The sequence below is a fragment of the Neopelma chrysocephalum genome, unplaced genomic scaffold, assembly GCF_003984885.1.
Source record: "Neopelma chrysocephalum unplaced genomic scaffold, ASM398488v2 Primary Assembly neopelma1_22, whole genome shotgun sequence".
Lineage (NCBI taxonomy): Eukaryota > Metazoa > Chordata > Aves > Passeriformes > Pipridae > Neopelma > Neopelma chrysocephalum.
The window spans coordinates 10,097,834-10,122,889 of record NW_020897689.1 but is presented as its reverse complement, the minus strand read 5'-3'; the positions used below and the strand labels follow the sequence as shown (position 1 = coordinate 10,122,889).

General features: G+C 39.3%; 1 protein-coding gene across 1 annotated transcript in view; it reads right to left on the bottom strand.

Annotated features, from left to right (window-relative positions):
* Positions 1-3,368: 3,368 nt before the first annotated feature.
* The window catches only part of SLCO5A1 (solute carrier organic anion transporter family member 5A1), a 70,908-nt gene continuing 49,220 nt past the window's right edge, over positions 3,369-25,056 (bottom strand). The window contains exons 6-10 of the mRNA XM_027674801.1: positions 24,037-24,235; positions 14,161-14,320; positions 10,935-11,176; positions 7,686-7,750; positions 3,369-6,467 (exon numbers count right to left, since the gene is read on the bottom strand). Of these exons, the coding sequence (XP_027530602.1) occupies positions 6,022-6,467; positions 7,686-7,750; positions 10,935-11,176; positions 14,161-14,320; positions 24,037-24,235 (1,112 nt within the window). The 3' untranslated portion in view covers positions 3,369-6,021. The remainder of the gene's footprint in view (positions 6,468-7,685; positions 7,751-10,934; positions 11,177-14,160; positions 14,321-24,036; positions 24,236-25,056) is intronic.

Genomic DNA, 25,056 nt, shown 5'->3' with positions numbered 1-25,056 from the left:
AATTCCACAGCTTTTCACCTATTCTATATAACGAACAAAACATTGTTACAGAATAACATTGTGACAACTGGTTTGAGATTGAAAAACTAAGAGAATATAGTACACACAATGAGCAATGCAATAATTAGAACAGTAGAATGGAACCCAGATAAATAAGCATCTATTTTGTAACACTTGAAGTCAAGAAAACTTTGGAGTTACTTTGAAATTGCAGAGCTACTTCTGTGTTTAAAAGGCTGTAATAACAGAAAAGAAAAATCGTATCTTAAGGACTGGAGGGGGGACTGCTAAAAACCGCAGGCATTAACTGTAGTACAATGTAATGGATATGGCTACAGGATATGGGTAACTCTGTGACAATGTTTACATGTAACCTTTTTGAATTGTTATTTGTAAAACAAGATGGTAAAAGAAAAAAAGAAAGCCCTAATTCTCTACCAAAGAACAAGTCTACCACCATTATGTCGACTGCCCATCTTCTAAGCACTTTAAAGTCATAAAAGTGTCCATAAAATCAAGTCCAGTATGTGAAGAACCTGAAATGTGTTGATACAGGTTTAATCTACAAGGGGCAAACACTCTGTCCAAAGCAACTGTGATTCAGATTGCAGTCCAGGTAAATCTCTGTTACCAGGTATTTTCAGCCCTTGGAAAGCAACCACAGCTGGATGGATTCAGCTGGGGGAACCCAGATACTGAAGCAATGCAGCACGGCATCTCCTATGCCATTATAAAAGACACATTATTGAGAAAACAGAAAAGGATAAATTTGTTTAGGAAGTTTTTTGTATTTGATCTCTGAAAATATTAGTAGTAACCAGTGAATGGAGTATAAAAGCTAAACAAGCACTTGCTAAAGCTCCAACTTGTTAAATTCCAAATGAAAGTATGGCCCAGTTTTTCAGCCTCAATATTAGACTGATGAGGCTGAGAATCTGGCTCCAAAATAGCAATAAGACACTTTGGACCTATTTATTTATCTTCAGTTTTATGTCAATAGAACACCATGAAGAGCTGTGGTATTACACACACAGAAGTGTAGTAAGGCAGCAATTATTCAGGCCTTTTGGGGCAAAACCCCAAAGGAACAGTACAGAAGGTGCTGACCCCTCTCCCAGACACGCTCTCTGGAGTTACACTGAGCAGGCAGTGCTCTGCTCCATTTATGCGGGATATTGAAAATCTGTCACCTCAACCTCTAGGTCCAAATTCTGTGAGAGGGCACAATTCAAACTTACAGCATCACTTGAGAAATTTCATTGGCTCTAAGGTCAGAAAGATGCCCTTATTTAATCTATCTCCCCATGTAACACACAGGTTTTCAGCCGGATATTCATAAAAAGAGTGAATGGCTGGAAGAACTAGAATGTATCTTAGAGCATGTCCACAAAATATTTTTAATTTGAATTCTATTTGAAAATGAAAACTTTCCTCCATTGCCAGATATATAAGTAGCCACACGTGAATGCCACAGGAGAGTACTCAAGTGCTACTTTGTGCTGTTCTGGTTACAATTATCACATGGGGAAAAAGCACATCATGGAAATTACTCTTTGGGTAAAGGAATTCCTTTTTTAATGCAGATGGGACTCAGTCCCATACTTACATACATGCATCATTTTTAAGTGCATTACTTAAGTATATAAATTTAAACACATATTAAAGTGTTCTGCTGGATCAGAGCCATAATGAATTAATGGTTAATACTACAAATTAATAAGCTATATTAAAAACCCCCAAACAAACATATTTTTGAAATCAGTATACTCAATTATTTGTAACTAGTTTAGGGCCTTTCAAACTTACATTTCTAATACCTAGTAGGAGATCTGTGCCCCTACTCTGCTTACATAACAGCAAGTTCTGAGAAACTGCATGTTACTACACATACTTTTAAAGATACATAGGTTGTCCAAAGAACTAAAAGTTTCCAAATAAATATAAATTGCACCATAATATTCAACGTTTCTTGCAGCTGCTCACACTGTACTGAAAGGATATAAAATGTCACCAGTTCCAAATTATACCCTATTATATCCAGTAGGCTCATGGAGAAGAAGGGGAACCAAAACCACAGGGCTTTTGCCTAAAATGGGAAACACAGAGTCCCACTCTCCAGATTATTCCAGACCCACAATGATCTATGAACCATCTCTGGAGGGTGCTGCACTCATGAGCACCCAAGGCCATGGCTACACATTTACCATTCTGAAGTTTTCTCCTTTTTAAGGAAACAAGGATAAATGGGAGGCTATGCAGGGACGATTACCTGTTCAGTCAAGTCCATTTATTTAGGCTACTTCTCCTCTCGTTCCTCACTGTAAATCAGGAATAAGTGGGGTAAGAGGGAATCAGTCTGTTCCTATGAGGGCATGATGGCACTTTGTGGACTTGTAGTTAATCACCAGATGTTGTTGCTCCATATTACCACTGGCTGGTTAAGTGTAGGTAGGTGACTTGGGTTTGCTACCAACAGCAGCCTGTGGGTAAGCAGGACACCTGCTTTACCTTTTCTTGTATTCCCTGCTACCAAACCTTATGTATTTTGGGATAGAGAGGGAAGGTGGCGGAAATTAATGGAATTTTATATTCTATGGTGAAAGGATTTCACAGTAGGAAGACAGCATGGGTCCCTTCACTGGATGACAGGCAAAGTTCTTTTTTAGTTACTGTGAAGTTGGTTTAGCACCACGTTGATCTTTACTACTGCTAGGGAGGCACTCAACTTCTCTGGCAATTCTGCTTCCTTCAGCAATGACAACCTCAGAAAATAGTGTTTGTTCAGCAGGTCTCAGTCCATATTTCAGTCAATTACAATGTTGGAATTGACTTCTCCAGGAAGTTAATGTGTTTCCCCTACATGCCTTTATTGGTTTAGTTTAGACTGTTATAGCTTACTCACAAATAAACCCTCCTTCAGGAATGAATCAAAAACTGGCCACAGTTTGGGTTTTCTTTCTTTCAGAGGATGCCAATTATAATTAAGTGATTTTGTAGAAATTTACTCAAATTGTCAAAATTATCTATATTCAAAAATAGTAACAAATTTGTTTGAAAAGTAAAGAATTTTGTTTTGCATATAATTTTCAAAGAAAAAGTAAAAAACTATTGAAAAGCTTTTTCAGTATTTCCAAAGTTAACATCTTTCCTTCTACATTCCAGTTTCTCAGACATTTCAAAATATGAATCTTTTTAGAAGTTGAAGGGTCAGGATTTCCTAAAAAAATCAGTGGTCTCCATCCCAACAAGCTCTGAATTCCCTTGAAATAAGCTCAGAAGCAGCAGCTGCAGATGTGTCACTTCTCTCATTCTTTGGCATCAGTGCCATTAGTTCCTGACAATCCTAATCTGCTCTCTCTTGTTATTCGCATGGAACAGAACTGCACACAAGGCATGAAATAGAAAAGATCAGGATAAATGATTCATTTCTAGTCTTTTACAATTCCCTAAGTGCTCTGTTTCTGAGGTATTTGAAAAGATTGTCACTCTTCACCTCACCCCATAATCATTAAAATGGGGAAGTGATTAAAATGGATGGGTGATGGGTTGAAATTACACTTCGTCCCACTGCTTTGCCTCAAATTTTCTCATGGCAGGAAATTCCTGGTGCAACAAGCATTTGAGACTGGAGCAAAAGGAAACATTTATATCATCTATTCTGATCTCCTATAGCAAAAAAAGAAAATTATACCCAACACCTTTGAGCCAAGGAAATTTATTTCTCGGGATAAGAAGTGTAGAAGCCAACATCTCAGGTGGCATGTGCTGACTGAGGACGCATACCTGGTGGCTGCATAAGAGACAAAAACATTCTCAGGCTTTACCCCAAAAACCTGTTAATATGGACAGAATAGTAGGAAATTATCAAAACAATATTCCTCTATGTTGTTCCTCTGTATGCAAATCTGAGTTTGCACACAGAAAGAGTGAGAATTGTTACAAACTACATAAACGGACTAAGACATTCTGAAATAAGCAGCCACCATTTCAAGCAGGGCAAGCAGCCCTGTGGGTAGTCTTATGTGCTGCTCAAGAAGAACCAGGAGATGACAAAAGGCAGTCAGCAAAGGTGGAGAGGGAAACCTACTCTTCCCAGGACAACTCAGTGGATGCCAAGGAGAGTATACTGCCTTTAATTTCAAGGACTTGGTTCCATATAATGTTTGATAAATTTACATATTATAAATTGAAAACTTAAATCAGGAATAACTCTGTTGAACAATATGTAGAAATTATGCTCTATTTATTTTCACACAAGCTCTCTACATGGCAAAATCCAAACCTGACTATCACCAATTCATCTGTGAAAACTGCTTTTAATTTCCTACACTTCTAAGACTTCACCTACAGGGTACAATACAGCTTTGACTTCCTGTTGTCCACCTGAAATCATTCTCTGCCCTTTGAGACATCATTAGTACATCATAAGCATGGCACTACAAAGCCTTCAGAACAAGAAATGAAATGCCAAACACATTTGATTAGAAAGTCTCAGCGTCTCTCAGGGAGAAAACACGCCACAGTAATTTGGAATAGGCAAAGGCCACAGCAGGTCTTGTGAGTCCATACTCGCTGATAATTTCTATTCTTAGCTCTTCTCCTGGAAGGCCAAAGGAGAGGTAAACTCACCCTTTGCCTTCCCAGAAGCTTTCAATGAAGTTGAGAAAAGGAAAGGCAGCCACATGTGGGACAAACCACAAAACCAGGACCTCCAGCCCTGTGCCACCAGCCTGCCCAGCACTGAGCAGCTGCAGAGGCAGAAGTGTGGCAGAAATGAGAGGGTCTGAGCCGGAACCCCCTCCCCAGCTGTCCTGGATGGCAGGGTGCACAGTGCCCCAGTGGTGCCAGGAGAGGAGGGAGAGCCTTGTACCCAGCACCACGATGGGCAGGCTGCTCTCAGCTCTCTTGAAAGGTTTCTCTACTCACTCCTGCAGCAGGTGCAAACAGCACCAGCCTGAACTGTGTGCCACTGCTGGCTGCAAGGGACCCATCAGGTCCCAGACAGCCACCCAGACACGAGACAAGGCCATTAGCTCCCCCTCGGGACTTTTCCACTGAAGTTGAATTATACACAAAATTCTGAAGGACAGCCAAACTCTTCCTATCAAGCTACAACTGGCTGGTTTTTTCTTCAGGAAAGTATGGATTTGGTGCTAGTAACAGCCACCCAAATAACATTACAGAAACATGCACATATCCACTCTGGTATGTGTGTATGATTCCTACATCTTAATGTTACTATAAATTAATACTGAAGTTTTTTACTTCAAGCATTACAGTTTCCTAGCCTGTGTACTTTGTGAAGAATGACTACATCCCATCAAATGAAAATTAATGCACATTTTGACAGGATAAAGATGTTACAACTCAACATTTGCAAACGTTACCTGATGCATAATTCTTGTATGGCTTGACATGTTATTAACAGTACTTTAAACCTTATGTTATTTTTTAATTTAATGATTATGTTTGAAAATAGCCCCTTTCAAATTCAGTTGCAGTAATGTCTTTAAAAGCAAACTTTAAACTTATTTTGCTGCACATACAATTATCCAAATAAGTTGCATAGTTTAAATAAGTTCAGTTGTGCTTCATAGCAGAACTCACAGTAACTACTCTCTTAAAAATACAATTTGCAGATATGAAGTTGACAATACATTTAAGCATTCTTGTGAGTCTAAACATCAACAATATGAGTTTTTGTCAGTCTTCCACTGACTTCTGCTGTTCATAACACCTCATCTTTACAATGATATTAGATCAGAGCACGGACATCTAATGGACACATCTGAAATAATTACAAACACCATTTTTAAAACTCCATTGTTGGGAGGGGAGGAATAAGAACTTGGTTTGGTTTGAGGTATCCAGCCCTCAGGAACATATTATGGTTGTTTGCATCAAGCTTTGTTGGTTTTATCACGTTACATTTAGATTAAAAATAGAAGGCACAGGTGTTTTACAAGGCGCCGTAATTAAGTCAACCAACAAAATTAAATATTACATTACCAAGCCAGGGGTCTATATCTCAGCAGTGACTTCTTCCAACACATTTTCATTTGAGGAATTTATTGCTTCTGAAAAAGGGCTGGGGTATGTCTGCTCTAAGCAGTTCATTCCTTGTGCCACATTGGTGTCTCCTCGGGAACTGAAGGTAGGGCAGGATCTAGTCCGTGCATAGTTTTGTTGGGGTCCAGTTTGTCCAACCATCTCACTCACAGTGTTCACCAGTGAAGCCCTCCATCGCTGTCTCTGGTGTTGTTCTTCTTTACACTTAATGGAATACCAGGCCAGGAAAATAAAAAGGAATCCCACGAATTTGAGAGCAGCTGCCAACCCAAAGTAGACAAAACGAAAGGAGGTGACATCGTATTCCCAGCAAGATCCTTGTACGCCGCAATCCTGTTGCCAAAGCATGCATGTGGTGTCAATAACAGCCCCAAAATAAATCGGAGTGGGAATGTAAGCTGAAATAAAAATAGCAAGAGAAATAATATGTGTTAGTACATTGTGGAAAACTTGTAAAGGAACTATATGCCTTAGCCAAACAGTGTAGGTCGAAAATTTTTGAGATTTCTACACTGCTGTTCTTACATGAAATGTAAAACGTGGAAAACTGGTCAGCCAATCTTCCCACCAACACTACTTTATACACATGAAACCTACCACAAATGGGAGAGAATTGAAACAAAGAAAACAATGCAGCAGCACCTTACAATAGGTACAGCTTCAATTTGCTGTCCCCAGACAGCTCCTGAACTATGTGCCCCTCAAAGAAAATTCAATTTTGCTCTCAGGAAGTAAAACATGGGAGAGGGTAAAATACAGTCTCTCTGTAGCGTTACTTGCTGAACCTCCACTGCCTGTGAGCTGGGAAAGGTGCTGCTTTTAGATTAAGGAGAAAAAGCACCAAAGACCATAAAATTATTTTCTTACTGAAGATGGATGGAAGTGGTGAGACCACTAGGATTTTCAATTTTCTTTTGAATAAATCTTCCTCAGAAACAGACCTTAACTTCTAAGGCAGCTAAAAATGCAGTCAGTCCACTGAATGTTCCTGCTTTCTCCAGAAATACACCACCTTTAAGACAAGATTGAAATTCCTTCCTCAAACAAAACTTCCAGATGCAGCTATATGGGCTTCTCCTCCTGTTCTCTTAGAATAGTCCTTCCTTGCTCTAGTCATATATTTTGTAGTAGCTGAACACCTGGAGTGTTCTTAATAGGCAGGATTTTAGGAGTTGAAGAGCTTAAAAGAAGCTGCTTTATTGAATAAAACTTTTAACATGCACCCCTTTTTGCTCTGAAGTACTTGAAATTAAGACATTAAGTAACAAATGCTCCTTATTTGAAAAATGACAAAAACTACTGTTATTGCTGAAAGCAACAAAAATCAGTTTCTAAACGAGAAAAAATTCTAGTAACTATTAATTTTTACATACAATTTGAAACTGGAAAAATGTATCTTTCTGGGTCAAAAATGTTGTTCTAGAAAGTCAGTAACAAAAAAAAAGAGAAATAACTGCATTTTCAGATACAATGTTTTCAGAAACTATCAATTTTAGGTTCCTAATACAGTAATCAGGCAATTAATTCCAGATTTATGGAAGTTTAGTATTTTAATAGTGCATTTAAGCTGAACATGGTGAGCTTTTATGGAAATGCTGAGCTACTGTAAGACTTACCAAGAGTTCGTAATAAAACAAACTGCATTCCTAGTGCAAAGGGCCGCTCTCCATCTTCCACAGACCTAGCAGGCAAAAAGAAAACTCCACTATAGAAACAGCCACAACAGATAGTCATCATGGTATGATCTGGTTCTACCTCATAGGTTTTTTCTGAGCTATGGAAAATTTTTGTCTAAATTTCTTCTATTTAGCTTCTACTATTGTTAACTCTTATTGCTAGGAAAAAATACTGCCAACCCCTCCTGAACCTGTTTAATCAAAATCACAATCATGTCTTTTAACCTTTCTTTACATAAGTCCTGAAGAATTTGATCCAAACCCATTAAGGAAATCTAAAGAATCCACCCAAAATGTTTATGGCTTCATATGATAGCTTTCTCTTATTTCATATGTCTTAATTTATTTTTCTTAATCTTTTTGATGTAAATTACAATTAATGGATAACTAAATTTCTGAAAGCTGGACTCAGTTTCTGAATTTAACAGATCTCTGCGTAGCTTAAGCACTTTGGAGCTACTTTAGGAAAAGTATCAGTAGAAACATCCAAACAGTCTCCTTAAACACTGCTCCTTTTCGATAGAAGTAATACAAGATTCTTTCAATTGATTTCAAAGGAAAAATGTCTAGCTTACAAAAGACTAAATATAAAGTAACAAGATTCCACAGTGCAACTACAATTTTAATAAACCACAAATTATCTACTGATTTAAAAAATATTTTCAATTCTTAACCTAAAGGTCTGAAATTAAGATAGACAGCTTCTAATGACATTGAAAACATAAGACAAAAAAACACAAAAAGTCTGCAGTCAAAGGGATGCAGCTGTAAAATCAAGGTTTGAAGTCAAGCAATCGAGAAATTGGAGATACAACTTGGGCCACAAACCTTGGACTGATGTACTAAGCACAATATGTAGACTGGGACTGTTCATGTGTGTGGGCCACCATTTTTTTACTGAACACTACAAAATCCTGCTGGAGATCTCCCTTATGCACCTCACTATTGTGAGGCTCACTGATTAATGCTCAGTGATTGCAGTTTGCCTTTGTGTGACTGCAATGCAATGACAATGTTTTTTTATTAGGATTACTTTATAGGTGGAAAACCCAGAGACAGAAGGAATAAAGTCAGAAGTCTCTGAATTACAATGGTGCTGTGCACACAGTAGTTGAGGTAAGGCTGCATGAGCAACTGGAAGTCTGACATGCCCACTCCCAAGCGCCTGGCTTCACTGTCCTAAGAGTGATCTTTGAACCCATTTTGTAGACTTTTTGAAGAGAAACTGAAAGACAAATTCCACAATGTGACATGGCACATGCCCTCCATGTGTCAGCAGCAGGCTTCTGCATAAACCTTAGCCCCTTGAGCTGAGAAAATGACAGCAAAAGAGTGCTTGTCCTTGCGGGGGATGAGACAAAGATGTCTGCCAGAGGGTTTCTCAGCTGTGCTCACAACTGAGCCTAAGGATACCAAAGTCAAGTCCTGACCTGCCTCACATTTTCTAAGGTTCCATGACCTATTACAAAGATTTGCCATTATTAGTATTTTATAGAGGACTATTTGTGAGCAGCAGCAAAACACCAGTGGTCTCAGAATATCAAAGTGTCTTAAAAGACAACACTACCAGGAGAAAATCCCACTGGCTTGGGAAGACCATTCTCACAGTAAGAAAAGGCCCAAGACTGGTTTAAAGAAAAGCTCAATTTGAAGACAAATTTTACAGAAAAACAGGACAAAAGGTGTCTCTATGTTAGCAATTAATGCAGCTAAACAGCTAGTGATGAGGACCTGACATGTACACCACAAGCATTTCAGGTTTTGTAGGGATTTACTTCAGATCAGCTCTAACCTGGTCCCAGGGACAGCATGCCCATTTGCATCTGGATCATTTTGGGTGTGTTTCTGAAGAGCATCTGAAACACCGGAAGAGGCTTCCTAGAGAGGTGGTTGATGCCCAATGCCTGTCAGTATTTGGCCAATGCCCTTATTAATAGGTTTTCATTTCTGCTCAGTCCTGGAGTGTCAGCAGTTGGCTGATTAGAGAGACTATTTACAAGAACATGTAGTGACAGGACAATGGGGAATGGCTTCAAACTGAAAGAGAGTAGGTTTAGATTAGATTAGACTGTGAGGGTGATGGAACAGGTTGCCCAGAGAAGCTGTGGCTGCCCCATCCCTGGAAGTGTTCAAGGCTAGGTTGTATTGGGCTCTGAGCAACCTGATCTAGTGAAAGGTGTCCCTGTCCACGACAGGGCAGTTGGAACTGATGATCTTTAAGGTCTCTTCCAACCCAGGCCATTCCATGATTCTATGATCATTGTAGGTCCCTTCCAACTATTCTATTCTATTCTATCTTCCAACTCATCTCCATCTGAAAGGAACTTACTTCCTGAACTCTGAGATCTTCAGCTTCAGATCCCAAACCAAACAGACATCTTCAAACCATTCCCTTTGTCCTTCTGTTACCAGCAGAACCAATGCTTATGGGTGTGCTTTGTAAATTCTAGTAATTTTCCTCTAATTCTTTCTCCTTCTCTTTAAACAACAGCATATATTATACAAATACAAATTTACTTTAGCAGTATAGCATACTAAATTTTCCCAGCTCATTTGCCTTTAAAAATCAGGAGAACTTCACTTACAGGTGCCGTATTTTAAATGGACTAAGATGTTACAGGGAATGATTATGTTTATTAGACTAGATGGCAGAGATGGGAAAAGCCAATCCAAAAATTCGAATGCTTTTTTTCAAGTTGAAAAATAAATGCCACTGCCTTTTCCTACAAAGACTGTATTGTTCTCTATCCTTAAATGACCACAGTGATGACACCACTACTACAGTAGAAGTTCAAAATTCTGGTGAAGGAAAAAAAGAGAAGACTCAAAAACAAGCATGTGGTAGGAATGAACAATTTTAGGAGAGAGAAAAAGATAATTTTAAATAGTAACTTTTTTCATTTGCATTTGAGAATCCAGACCGTTGCTCTAAGAAAACTGAAAATTTTTCAGGAGTAATAATTTTCTTACATGATGTGTTACTTGTTTTTAATTTATAACATCTGGAATTCACTGGTCGCTTCTTGTTTCCTAAAGTGGGTTATCATGTTACATATTCTAAATGCAAGCAAGTTTCATCCTATCCCTGTCAGCCTTATTCTATCTACTTTTTAAGGATACACAAGCTTGAAAGGCACTGGTGACAGCAGGCACAGCAAAAATACTTCAAAACCATCACTGAGTTCTCACCTGAGTGTCACTATAATTGCTGATGGCTGGGCACATGCTGTTATGAGAGTGACAATGAAGAGAAATATCAGGAACGGGATAAGCGTGTTGCAGGTTCGATCACATTTCCCAGAAACAGCATAGCCATTCTCATTCAGGTAGGTTTTGACAATCACCAGCCGGAGCTGACTGCGCTGGCCCACTGTTGGTGGAGTGATCACCTGGCGACTCTGGACACAGGCACATTCTGTGTAATTTCTTACCTAGGGAGGGCAGAAAAGAACATTTTCATATGAAAAACCCACGTAAGAAAGACATTGCACAGAGACATGGTATGACAGTCCCGTAGTATTTCTCAATCTTCTGCCTTGAGCACCATTACACCAAGCACAAACGAAGTTATCCCTCCAACTAATTTTAAAGCTGATCGGGACTCTCCATGATGAGATTGCTTTCCATTGCTTTATTTAGTCTGAGTTTTAAAAAAAAATCTGAAATATTTTTGGAAAATTCTGCCAAGACAATTTAATCACTTCTGACAGGGAGGCTAGAGAAAAATATTGTTTCTGCTGTACTACAAAAACTGTGAGGAAACATTCTTTAGGCAGCACTGACAATGCCGTATTCCGAAATTTGGCAGGCTGCTGACTTTCATATTCAGGCAGTATCTTCTGCCATATTAATGGAAGGCTACCCAGATCTGGCCAAAGAGCAACAAGCTGCACTTCATGCTTGAAGTCCAGGACCTTCCATCTGGATGTAGGTGTGGATTTGGACACAGAATAAGGGGAAGGAAGAGACTCAAACAGTGAGACTGAAGGATATGATGGATTCCTAAATGGACAAAGATAATTAAATTAAGAGACTGAATAAAGAAGTAGCATTTCACAGGCAAAGGGGACTGTGATTTGATCAAGGTGAGGAAGAGCTAGATCAGAAATAGCCTTCTTTCACATTTATTCTACTTCTGTTTTCAGCTAATCTAATGCAAAGAGGCGTGCAGCAGATCAGAATATTCCAGTGCTAGAGAAGAAATAGGTCAGAACCTATAAGATGTTACAGGAAGGAGCTTTTTGTGTCAATTTTTGCATTCATCAAATAGTGGACCACACATGCACAGAAGCTACAAAACCCTCTTAAGTTTGCAAATTTAAGCACTTGGATATCAGGACATATTGAAATCACAGTTGTTTGTCAATCTTAGTGTATACATTTGTATGCATCCATGCTATGATATAGCCTCACATTTCTTCCCATGGGATTTAGCTGAACAGCTTAATAATATATCTATTTATCCAGGATTTTACCTCCCATTTTCAAAATGTGACTCCCAAGTATTTTTTTCCTCACACTAAACAAATTCCACTACAAAGACAGAATAACTCATATTTCACATGGATTTTTCTATCTCACTTGCTATTATAGCTTAGCTTTTTCAGAAAGTATCATTTATCTTCAAAACAGTTATGAGATGAGGTATTGATGTTGTTATCTCTATTTTGTAGCAAAGTAACTGAAGCAGATCAAAAGTTTCACAAACGTGGGTGACTAATTTGAGACAACTGGAATCCTTTTTTTCAGAATGTTTTCCATTAAATACAACTAAATATATCCTAAATGTAAATTTTCATGCCCTCAAATACAAATTTAGGCACTCAGTGCATCTACAAATGGCACTTCTGGTTACTGTTCATGTTCATCATCCAGAACATGAAGAATTCACCATTAGCTACTGAGTTAAAACTTCAGGCCATGAAGCATCTTTTCTTAAATCATAGGAGGAGATAGTATGTTTCAAAATCTGTACTGAAGAGCACATACTCCTAAAGTATTTCCCTACTAAATTACTTGGTGCCAGTTTGATATCAAGTGAAATGCAGCAAAGATCAAACCTATATCTTAATCCAGGAAAAGCACAAATTAGGTTTATACAGACACTGAAAGTTAACCACAGGCTCACATCACAGGCTTTTGCATATTGGGCCAAAGCAATTTTCTACTAAAAACCAGCAAGATAATCTAAAAAGAAAAAAAACTTTAAAGGAAACTAATCTGTTCTCAGTGACATCTATACACGAACCTGCTTTTTCAGACCTGACAAAGCTCAGAGGTGGACCTAACGTCCTCCTGCTTCACAGGCTGGCTCAGGACTGCAAATCAGGAGACTCATACTTTTTAAAGTAAGCTTTCTGGAAAGCACAATCAAGCCCTGAGAAAATCAATGTTTACATTACTTCTTGTCTTTCTTAATTATCCTTTTTTAAAGGACAGTTCTGAAACAGAAGAATTTAAGAGTTCCTTTTTTTTCATGAAACTAGCATGACCATAATGCTCTGTTGATATTTAAGTCAGATTCTACTTTTCAACTGTTTTCCTGTGCCCAGTCCTCGAAAATGCCAAATTTTCATGGCTTGATTTTACCACCAGGATGTCCTTCTCCAGTCCAGCATAATTGAAATACTGGGCTGTAACAGAAAATGTGTTTCAAACAAAGAAAAAGGATTATTAACATCTTTTAAGTTCTGGGTTTTTGAGTTTTATGACAATCCCTTCACTTAGCCTGGATGAGGTTTAGAAAAAGGCCATGGGAATGGTCAAACTGCTTTACAAGAGCAGAATACACAGGCAGTCTTCACCTAGCTGGACAAACAACAGACCTATCAATACATAGGTGCAGGTTCAAGAGCTGCTTGTGCAAAATGATGAGGCTGACACAAACACCAATGACATTTAACAGGCCCTAACTAAATTTAAATAGAAGTTTAAAACACTTCCAACAACCTGAAGAGTTAAGTTCTTCTTTCAATTCAGAGAGGGAGTCAAAAAAAATCCCCAAACTGCTCTAAAAGGTAACACTGAGCTTGAAGAAAGACAGTATGACATGGCCACCCACATTAGCAGAAAGCCCTGCAGGAACAGCAGAAATGCAGGCCACTGCCATCAGGGATTTTGGGGTCTGTACTGGAAACACCAGCTCTCTCCACCCCATGGCACTCTCTCAGTTGGAGGGTTCACTTGGTACAAATGAACTTGTGCCTCAAATTTGTACATAACTGAATGGAAGAGGGGTGGGACCATGCAATAGTAGCATTACCAGCCTTTCAGAACATGGAAAGACACAGAGATGGACAAGTCAGCTGTAGAGCGATGTATCTGAAGCTTAGAGGAGAGACGCTTGAGCCAGAAACTGAGCAGTCTTTGATCTGCACCAGTCCCATGGGGTTACTCGCGGGTGTGAAGCACTTACCCCTGTGCTGTGGTTTCCACCACTGATGCAGCCAGCTAGACAAGGATTAAAATAGGTTATTCCATCTGATCCACAGACAGGCTCGTACTCATGAATCTTACATCCGCAGTTAACATTACAGCTTCCAGTCAGATTCCTGTGGGCCATGGCAAGAGTGGGACTGAAGAAAAGAAAAGGAACATGCTAGTAGAGCAAGCACAGACATCCATATCCTCCTGTACAGAGGGAGTAAACATCCTACTCATTAACTCTGGAACTTAGAGTTGATTATCAGAGAAAAACTGCATTAGTTAAACTCTAGGTTATGTACACGACTTAAACAATATAGAGGAATACCAAAGTCATTCCTGCCATCAACTAAAAACACAATGAAAAATATAATAATAAAGTTTCAAATTTGTATCATATTTGCCTAGGTAATAGCTGTATTTTTCCCCTGTTTTTTTTTCCTTGAAGAGTTAAGACACCACTATTTTATATGCCTATCCTAAGCTGTTGATTACTAGTGAAAGGCTCAGTGACAAGATGTAAGTATTCTGTGAACTAATGTGACCTAACAGGCATCTCTTCCCACGTACCAACAACTGTTCAGAAAACTTATTGCTTATATTATTCATATGTACATGTGAAATCTACATGAAGCTCTCAAGATCCGGGAGACTGTTCTGCTTTTACTAAATGTCTGTAAAAGAACCAATGCTCCATTTGCCCTAGACCATGCCCCAAAATCTGGCTCAACTTTCTAGGTGCTCCCCTGAAGGGTTTGGTGATATAGAATGAAGGAACTAAAAGGAATTTCAAAGCTGAAGGAGATTACACACCAAAGAGCAGGTTCTTCACTATTACTGCTCTAGTGAAATACTGTAGTTGCAATTCAATAAGCCACATTTAATACTAATTAATATATTCACATCTAGTATTACCTGAAGGCATTGTGCCAGAAGGTACCTGAAGGTATAGGAATAAAGTACTATCTTTTATCCCTGCTATTTCTGAACATGCTAGTTCAGGTACCAAAAAGAAAATAACTGTTCCACTTCAATATACATACAGACACACCCTGAAACCTAAGTTATTTGCTGCTGTCATTATGCAGCCAAATTACAAGCGAGATTTTTTAAATGGCCCATATTATATTTTAATCTATTTTTACTACACTTTTCACATTCTCTGACTTGTTTCAGGTTGCTACCTTAATTTTAATAAGTGGAAAAGCAAGACTCTGCAGTGTGGTTTATTGCTGGTTCCATTTTCTGCATCTCATTTGTAATTTCACCTTGGTTTAAAATGCTGTCAGTAACATGAATGCATTAAGGCAATGGAAAAGTTACCTGAATTATCTTATTCATACCAATCTATTGCCAGGTGATGGGGTTGGCTGAAGCTAAGGGCCATAGCTCTTATTTCCTAAATCCCTTTCTGTGTAAAGAAATCATGGCTCCTGAATTTGGCACCCACACTCGCTCTTCACTGCACAAAGTGATTCCAAGCCACTGAAAACTGAAAAGCAGCTTATATCAGCATTTTCAGGTGAAGCTTCTCCTGTTATTTAGGACCCACTCCATTTTATTTGATTACTTTCTGTCATAGCTGCACTCCAGGATTTTAAGTGCTAAACAGCTGGAGAGAGGGCACCACACAGAAGGTGAGCAATTTTTTTAGCAACCAATTTCCTGACTTCCTAGCAAAAACACACTGTCAGGCAGTTCCTATCTCCTCCACAATAACTGTTAAACACAGTGGCCAATGCTAATAAAGCAGGTGTCAGTGGGAAACACACATACATGCTTTATGGATTCAGACATATTTCAAATGTTTCCTTCCCATCTTTGAGTCACAGCAGTTTAAATACCTGCACCAACATGGCTCCCTAAAACTTCACAAGAGTCTGTGCTTAGTCTCAGAGAGCTCTGGCCAAAATAAAAACAGTAGCTTACTTCACTTCAGTAGTCCTTGAGAATAGGCAAGATACTCACGTCTGAGATTCAAGAGTTAAAAATATGCTTAATCTGGGTTTTGGAAAGAATTCACATTATTTCAAACATGTCCCAAAGCTTTCTTCAGTCAATGCACTCCTCTATGTTCTCCACAGTAGTCATAATGGCAGAGACTTAGTTTAGCTCAGAAGACAGGGCCATGCAGTCTGTCATCCGCATGGATTCGTGACTTTCCATAGCTAAAGTGCATAGTAGTTGAACAGGGAAGAAAGGTGGTGCTTTGAGAAGGCAGTTTCAGATAATTTTTTATCTTGTGGGTTTTATTACAGTGGTATCAGAACCCTTCAGTGTGTCATTAGGTTAGTTTGAAAGATTAAATACTTCATGTGTTACCTTTCACCAGTGTTTCAGAGACTGCAGGATGCTGCAGTTCATGGCTACAATCCCTGGTCTCAATCCACAGAGGTGTACAGCTTCTGGATCCACTCCCACAAGGCTGGATTTGCCCAGCTCTGTGTCACAAGGCTGCCCCTCCTTCATCTTCCTGCCCAATACTTTTAAACTAGTTGATAGTCTTTTCACAAATGAAGTGTCCACTGCATCATTTATCCAGCAGTTCACTGCTTAGATATAAAACCCCAGTTCTAAAGAATACTGAAGCAATCCATGCAAGACTGAATGTGATAAAGAGGAGAGGTTGCAGGAGTGAAATTTAAAGGTCTTTTCCAGAAATTAGAATATATGTATGAAAATTCCCAACTCCAGAAGAAGACTGTGCCCTTTGCCTTCTCACACCTTGAGTGGTAAGCAGAGCTGCAGGCTCCATTGTATTTCTGCCTGCAGTGCATGTGAAGTCCGGTCCAGAAGACCTGAGTTTCTGAGAATAAATGCCAGTATGATCCCTGCAGAATCTGCAAAACCAGATAGAGCTAAGTACTGAGTTCTGTTGGGGCATGAGTATTTGCACATGCACCATAAGCTAAAATCTTGCCTTAGGAAATTACACTGGTATGCACAACCACTCAACACCAGGCACCACAGTGTAATATTGAATTAACTGCTCTCAGTACTGCTCAATGGCCATTGCTGTTTAAAACTACCTCAAGTACCTCTACTCTAAGCAGATCAGTAGATATCAAGGGAATTTCAGCACCTCCTCACCCAGGCAGGAACTGAACAGGAATCTGGATCCTCAAGATCCTGTACACATGCTCACAGCTTGTCATGGCTGCAGAGCCTCACAAGGGCTGCTGTTATCTTGTTTTCACATCTGTGATGCACGAGCAAGACCACTGTGAAGATAAACAGCTAACATCAGACTTACTGCATTCCAGCTACCCCATGGACCACAGGGGATGTTCTCCTGCTCCCATCTTCTACACCTGACTAGACCAGGCTCAGCTCGGGAGCCACTCTTCGCACAGCAATTGTCATCATGTTGTCTGTCATCTCACCACCTGTCAGCAGTGACACTAAGTAGTACAACCGCTGCTTCGAGCATTCCACTTGACTGATTTTCTTGTCTTTATATACCACTATTTTCTTTTGCTGAATATGCTTGTCTTCCCAGCTGTGCACTTTTGCAGTCAATTAAATATTACTATGTAGCTTTTAAATATTTATTGATTGTCTACTGAGCACACAAACCAGGTTCGCAAATTTAGCTCCCGGAGCTACTTTACACTTTATGGTCTAGTTGGATGTTAACCAAAGACTTTGAGTGTTTTCTTTCTTGTGCCACAAACAAACAAGGCACACTTTTAGCAACGAATTTCAGCTTGAGCAGGAAATTAAATATCCGAGACTAATATTGGTTATGTTGCCTTCTCAGCTATGAGTTGAAACTTGTCTTATTATATCACACTGGATTTCAGTAAGCAATATGCAGCGACAGATTTTTCCAATAATCTCTCAATAGAAATTTTTCTCCGATGGAAAACACCAAATCATCAAAACATTCCTCAGGAAGATATGGATTTCAGCAGCACAGTGACAAAAGTTTTTCACACCAACAGGAGAGGCAGCATTTTTGGAGTTTTGGAGTCCTAGTCTGCCTTCTGAGCTGGATGTCCCGCATGCCTGAATATTTGAGGTAAGAAGGGACTCCACGACCTGCCTGGGAGACCCTTGCGCCCACATCCCTGCTGACAACAGGGCTTTACCACACTGCACAGGGACAGGTCCAGGGACAGGCCAGACTGCCAGGAAAGGCACAGCTCGGATTTCGCTCTCCAACCTATCCCAACCTGTGGGGCACATTATTCTGACCTCTTATCCCTCCATCACCTAAAACCCTTCCAGCAGCAGATGAGTTGGGTTGTTCCACAGTCAGGAGAGCCCATTCCCTGTCTTGGTCTGCTTATGTAGCTAACTCGATTCAGCTGCATTGCTGAGAATTAATATGACACAGAGTTTAGGAAATCAGCTTTAAAAAAAAGAGATGAATGAAATCAGGCATGCAAGAAATGAGAAGCATGAAACCGGGAACTGAAGTGAGACCACCGTGATAATTTAATCTCAGGGGCATTTTTTTGTTTGGCCTAGAAGAAGACTTAAGTTTACAGATATGCAAAGCAAATATGCTCAAATTAATCACAAGCTACTACATGCTGTGTCTCTCCAGCTTTCACCACCTTTCACCACTATACTTCAGCATATCACTGTAAGGTTTATGTAGGGGATTTCTTTTTGTTGTTTAGAGCAAATGTCTTTAACACAAAGAGGCTTTTTTTTTGCATGCTTTCAAGAACATGTAATACACAAAATCATATATTAACTGCATTTCCAAAAGTTCATTATCAGTTGTAAGAGGTTCATGATTTCATCTTTTTAACTTTTCTATTCACTCACTGTTCACTCCTCTTTCAATGATGGAAAACTCTCTACTAACACATATCTACGTAACTCCATTTTCATCATATAGGATCTACCATATAGGACATATTATAACAGATTTCTTGAACACTTCTTTCAGGAAGGGATCAGTTTTTTCTTGAAGGTATGTATTTTTCCAGAAGTTAGCTGAACCAAAGCACTCTACTAATCCTGCCTTCTGACACTGGGAGGCTGCCTACTCTCCACAAAGGAAAACAGAGCATTGATCCCTGAATTACTGCACAGCACATCACAGATTTACCTGCATCAGTCATAAAGATCAGGTTCTTATGGAAATAGCACCAAAGCTACTAAGTCCTGCTCATGAGCTGATCTGTGGGAAAAGCATCCTAGTTTCAATGCACCAAATGCTGTAGACACACAGCATGTCTGAGAAACAGCCACTTTGCTTGTTTCAGTGGGTGCTAACAGATGCTGACAACTTGCAACACTGCTGCACCTGAGCTGCCAAGGACAGCCATCATGCACGAGCACACTGACAGAAACCAGTCCCAAACAGAAGCATTTCCTGAACTACTCATTCAAATACAAACAATGATGCCACTCCTTTAATTAATAAGATCGAACTGCAAGTTTGCTAAATGTGTGCTGGGACAAAACCCAGAATCCCATCTGACAAATTGCACTTATTCACTTCTCAAGGAGACTGTTCTGTGTCTCCATGACACAGTGCTAGTAAAGCTAATAAAGAGAAGACCTTTATTAGACATGACTAACAATGAAAGGGATTCTAGTTTCTAACATTTTTTTCTAAATCCTAGTCTTCTCTCCAACTATTACACTGTTGAAGGTTTGTGGTATAGGAGTGAAGTAAGAAAAGCGAAAATATAAGGTGAGATTTATTGCCTGGTGTTTTTAGAGCTGTGATCTGTTATTTCACATACTCAGACTTGGACTGAAACCTCATTGTGCTGGCAGTTAATGCACATATATCAGGGCAAAAAAAAGGTGGACCCTCTTCCCATGAGGCTACAATCTAAATGAAAAGCAGTTAAAAAAAAAAGCAAATCAAGCACGTCTGACTATATTTTGGTAACATCTAAACAAATAATTGGCTTGCACACGGTTTTATTCATGTTTATTTAGATCACTGTAGCAACCTACAGGACCAAGAAAATACAAAGGAAAGGAGATCACCACATAATTTCTATAATATTAACATTGGGCTATATGATAAAAAGGATTATGTTAATTTGATAGCAATACTTTTAGTTTGGTATTGAAGGACATTCTGGATGGCAGAGATCTGCAGTCTCCTTGTTGGCAAGCAGCTGGAATTGAAGCAATGATGCAATTTTTGTGTAGCTGTAAAACAAGGGACCCTCTGACTATGTTAGCTGGAATCTTTCTTTGTGTTATTGTTCTGATCCAATTAGTCACTGCTTTCAAGTTAAGGGAACCCACTGGCTGATTGGACTGAAATAGATACAAAAACTCAAACTGGTAGTACTAGAAGAAGAATACAATTTTTTTTGTAGGAAATGCCTCAGTAAGTCAATCACATGCTGTAACTACAGCTTAATTGCACCAAAACAACAGAAAGCAATCAAAAATGGTCTGTTATGATTCATTACATATGAGAAATGTGAGAGATGGAACTGAACTAATCCAGGAATCTGTCACTATGAGTAAGCTCCCCACACAGCTTGTTTTAGCTGCCTTATACCATAAAAGATGGAAGAGACAGGTCTGAAGACAACCAAAGTAGCTGATCTCTGCTATTTCCCCTTTATTCAGCTCTGATGAGGCCACACCTGCAGTGCTGAGTCCAGTTCTGGCTCCCCAGTAAAAGAGAGATATGGATATACTGGAGAGAGACCAGTGAATATCCACTAAGATGATGAAAGAACTGAAGCATCTCTTCTGAGGAAAAGCTGAGACTGTGCAACCTAGAGAAGGCTCAGGGGGATTTCATCAATGCCCATAAATACTTGAAGGAAGGGTACAAAGAGGACAGAGCCAGGCTCTTTTCAGTGGTGCCCAGTACCAGGACCAGAGGTAATGGTCACAAACTGAAATACAGAAGGTTCCCTATGAACACCAGGAAACACTTTTTCACTGTCAAAGTGACAGTGCTGACCAGGCAGGCTGTGGAGCTTCCCTCCTTGGAGCTATTCAAAAGCCACCTGGACAAGGAGGCAATTCACTGACTCAGGACTTCCCATCTGGATACTGGTTACGGTGCAAGAGAAGGGATGCCATATTATGGTTTGACATAAGGCTCCTTATACTGTGTTCAAATATCAAACATGCCCTCAGAGACAAGGCTGGGGTATGGAACACCAGGTTCTAAAATGCTGAGATGTATAATACAGAGGTGCCCTTGATCTTCCTGATAACAGAAATGCTGATGACACACCAACAAAAGCAAAACTGCTTGTGCCCAACATAAAACAGCAGAAAATCCTTTCTAATGTATTCTAATCTGTGCATGCCTCCAGGTCCCATCCACTTCCTCACAGCTGGTACAGTTGGAAAAATACTGAGTTATGAAACGTACTGAATTATGAAATGTCATTGCCTACTTTACTGAGTACTGGTATGCACATACTTCTATGTTAACTGAAACCCAGCTTATCCTTCTCAGTTCATCAGATTAAAACCCCTTTTTAAATGTATAAGAAATCAACAATAGAAAGAAACGCATTTGTCCAGAGATTATCCTGCAGGGTATGTCTACACTGCCAAATGCAGCTGAGCTCTCTGGGTTGCTGCCAGTGCAGGTAGTTCACACATCAGACCCGGCATTGCCATGTTAAGGTAGAGCATCATGCAGTACATTTATTCCAAACCAAGTAGCTGTACTGCTTTTTCTATCTGATCTAGCCTGTTGAACTGGCTTTGATGTCCATATACTGCACTACATTGGAACCAGAGAATGAAGTATGTGTTTTATTAAACCCCACAATGAAAGCATGCTTTTTTATTACATGAACAGTAACATTCTTTGATGTTTGAGTTAAGTTGCCTACTAAGTAAATGATTTGAAGCTATCAAATTATTGACCATGAGGATTAAGAGAATGTTTATCATGTCAGATATTCAACATCAATTTATGTATAGTGCTGCCTTTTTACTATCATTTTGATAATAAATCTGGATTTGACCTCCATGTTAAAAAAAATCTGGCTGAAACTCCTGAACTATGCTTTATAACATGCTGGTAATTCTCAATTTCTGATGACATTACAGTCTAATTATATTAATTTTTATACTCATTTCAAAGAGACTATGTACATCAACACTTGTGAGAATTTTGCCATTACCATTTCTCACCTCTTTTCTCAATAAGAACAATTAGATGAAGGTAAAGAAGTAATGCTACTGCAGATTTTCACACTACCTGTGAATAGATGCCTATTTCAATTCATGTTATGCATTTATTTCAAATGTTATTACAAATAACAAAAAAAATTAGACACTCTTACAGTTCCAGCATGACAGCTATGCGTTACATAGCAATAGTATGCTATGTCTTCAGTTTACAAATAGATTTGAATCAAATAGGACTTTTTCCCCAAACAGAAAGATATAGTTTTCTCATTAGCCAGGCAGGGACATTCTGACTTGCCACACAGATCAACTAATTGTTATCTGGAATTTATATTTTCATTCCTAATAATTTTCAGGTTTTCATCTACACCCACAGGCTGTCACAAACATTAACAGCAGGTGGACACTCAAAGCATTCCACCTGCTTCCTTCCCATCCCTATTCTCTCCTTCTTCAGCCCACTATGCAGATGAGGATATATCACCTTGCTACTCCCTTCTACAGACAGCCCCTCACCACCCATCTTTAGATACTAAGAATATCAAGGAGTAAACCAGCTTTCTATGACCTCATGATTTTCAGTTCCTGGTTTTCTTTGCCGTAAGATTAAGGTTTGACAGCAATGTAGTAACACCCAGAAACAATCCATGCAAAACATTCTCGATGTAAACAGTGTCTATTTTCTTCCTCCCTTGATTCCCATTCCGACTCTTTGTTTTTCACTTCCTAGATCACGGCAACACTGTATTTTTTTCCCATTTGATCATCTCTTTTCCTGCTCCATACTTCTACAGTCTCTTCAAAATGTTAAGAGTGCAGAGCTGAGCCTTAAAAAGAAGGTACACAAATGGATCTGATACCCAGTACCTGGTCACAAATAAAGGCAGATGCATCTCAGATGTAAAAGCAAAGGGAAACATTGCTTCAGATAGGTTCACACTCCTCAAACACTTACTCTGTTCTTGGTTTTAACCTATATGAGGAAGGCAATTTGAGGGAAAATTTAATGTACAAAATAAGAAAAAATAAAAGCTCATTATAGGGCTTCCAAGGAATCACCTCTGAGTGAAACTCTCAGAACTTTTAACACACTGTCTTCCCTCCAAATACCCCTTATTTTTTTTAAAATGCCCTTCCATGCATTTCCTAATGTCACAGCCTAAATTCCTCATTCCCAAGTCTTTCCTACATCCACATCTTTTTTCTCATTACAGCCTTCTTCACTTTCAATGTAACTTTAGGAGACATGATTTGGTCACTGTCCTGATGATGACCCAGCAAGAACTGGAGGGCATTCCTACAACTAGTAAGTGCACCAATAATGTTGATAGCACATCCGCTGAGGTTCATCCTCTCAAACAGGGACTGTAGACCTAAGACACCATTATGGTGATAATAAATAAACCCATTCAGAAATAATTCTTATAATCCCTGTAGTATTCTCACAATTTTCATGAGAAGAAAATATTTTGAAACACCAACTAAATTCTAAGCAATCTAGAGAGGACTCTATTCTTATTTTTCTGCAACAATTACTGAAGTTCATTCTAATGCATTTCCCCACTCCTCAAAAGGGTGCGTTACTATGTAACCTTCATTATAAAGCAGATGTAAAAAAGAAGTGCCACACAGTAACAGCATGTGTTTATATCACAATACTTACTGAATTCTCATTTGAACATGTGGCTTCTTCAGTACATCAGCTATCAGCATTTTTTACATTTCTAGATCTGGTTTATTAGAAAAAGCTGGGTTTGCCACAGATACTTACCCGGTTGTGTAAGGTATATTTATTCCCCCTAAATTAATGCTTTCACATCCAACAATGAAGAGTGTCGAAAAGCACAGCAGAGATACACCACTGCAGATCATAGCCAACTTTGCAGACTCTCTTGCACCAAGTTTAAGTTTTTTTATAATGTAGCCACCTAGGACAATACCAACACCAGCACTTGGGACAATAATCACACCTGCCGGGAAAAAATTCAAACAACATTAAAACAGGACCTACAGAAATGGTATAAAACATAAATATTGGTTTCATGCCCTAATTAGATGACTGCTCCATTGTCTGATTCTCTGCTAGCAAACTGAGTCAGACTTTTCAAACCTTTGGAGTGTTGTCAAAGAATCTATAAAAGCCTCCTTATGATATTAGCAGCAGCCAAAGCACTATAAGAGAACTATTGTACTTCCAAGCAGAAACATTGCTTTGTATTTATTTTAGAATGGGGAGAAGGACTACATATTGGTCCAGTTTAACTCCTGAAAATTTGAAGAAATCCGAACTTAGACATGAATCTTCCTTCTCCTACTCTCATGATTAATTCCAGCAAAGCACAAGTGCTAACCTCAGGCAGGACCCCAGAAGCCTGCCCACCCTGGAGTGCACATGTGAGCCTGGCTGCAAATTCTGCCTTCTGGATACTTTGAGCAGCACCTTCCCAGCCAACTAGCAACAGCACAAGAGGAAACGGCCTCAAGCTGCACCACGAAGTTCAGCTTGGACATCAGGAAGAATTTCTTCACTGAAAAGGGGGTTAAGTATTGGATCAGGCTGCCCAGGGGGGTGGTGGAGTCTCAATCCCTGGTTCAAGACATGACCAGATGTGGCACTTAGTGCTCTGGTTTATTGACATGGTGGTGTTCAGCCAACAGTTGGACTTGATGATCTTGGAGGTCTTTTCCAACCTTAATGATTCTATGATTCTATGTTCCTACATCAGCACTCCAATTATCTCAGCACAGACATGCGGAGTGTAAACTGATCAAATGCAATTAAAGAAATTAA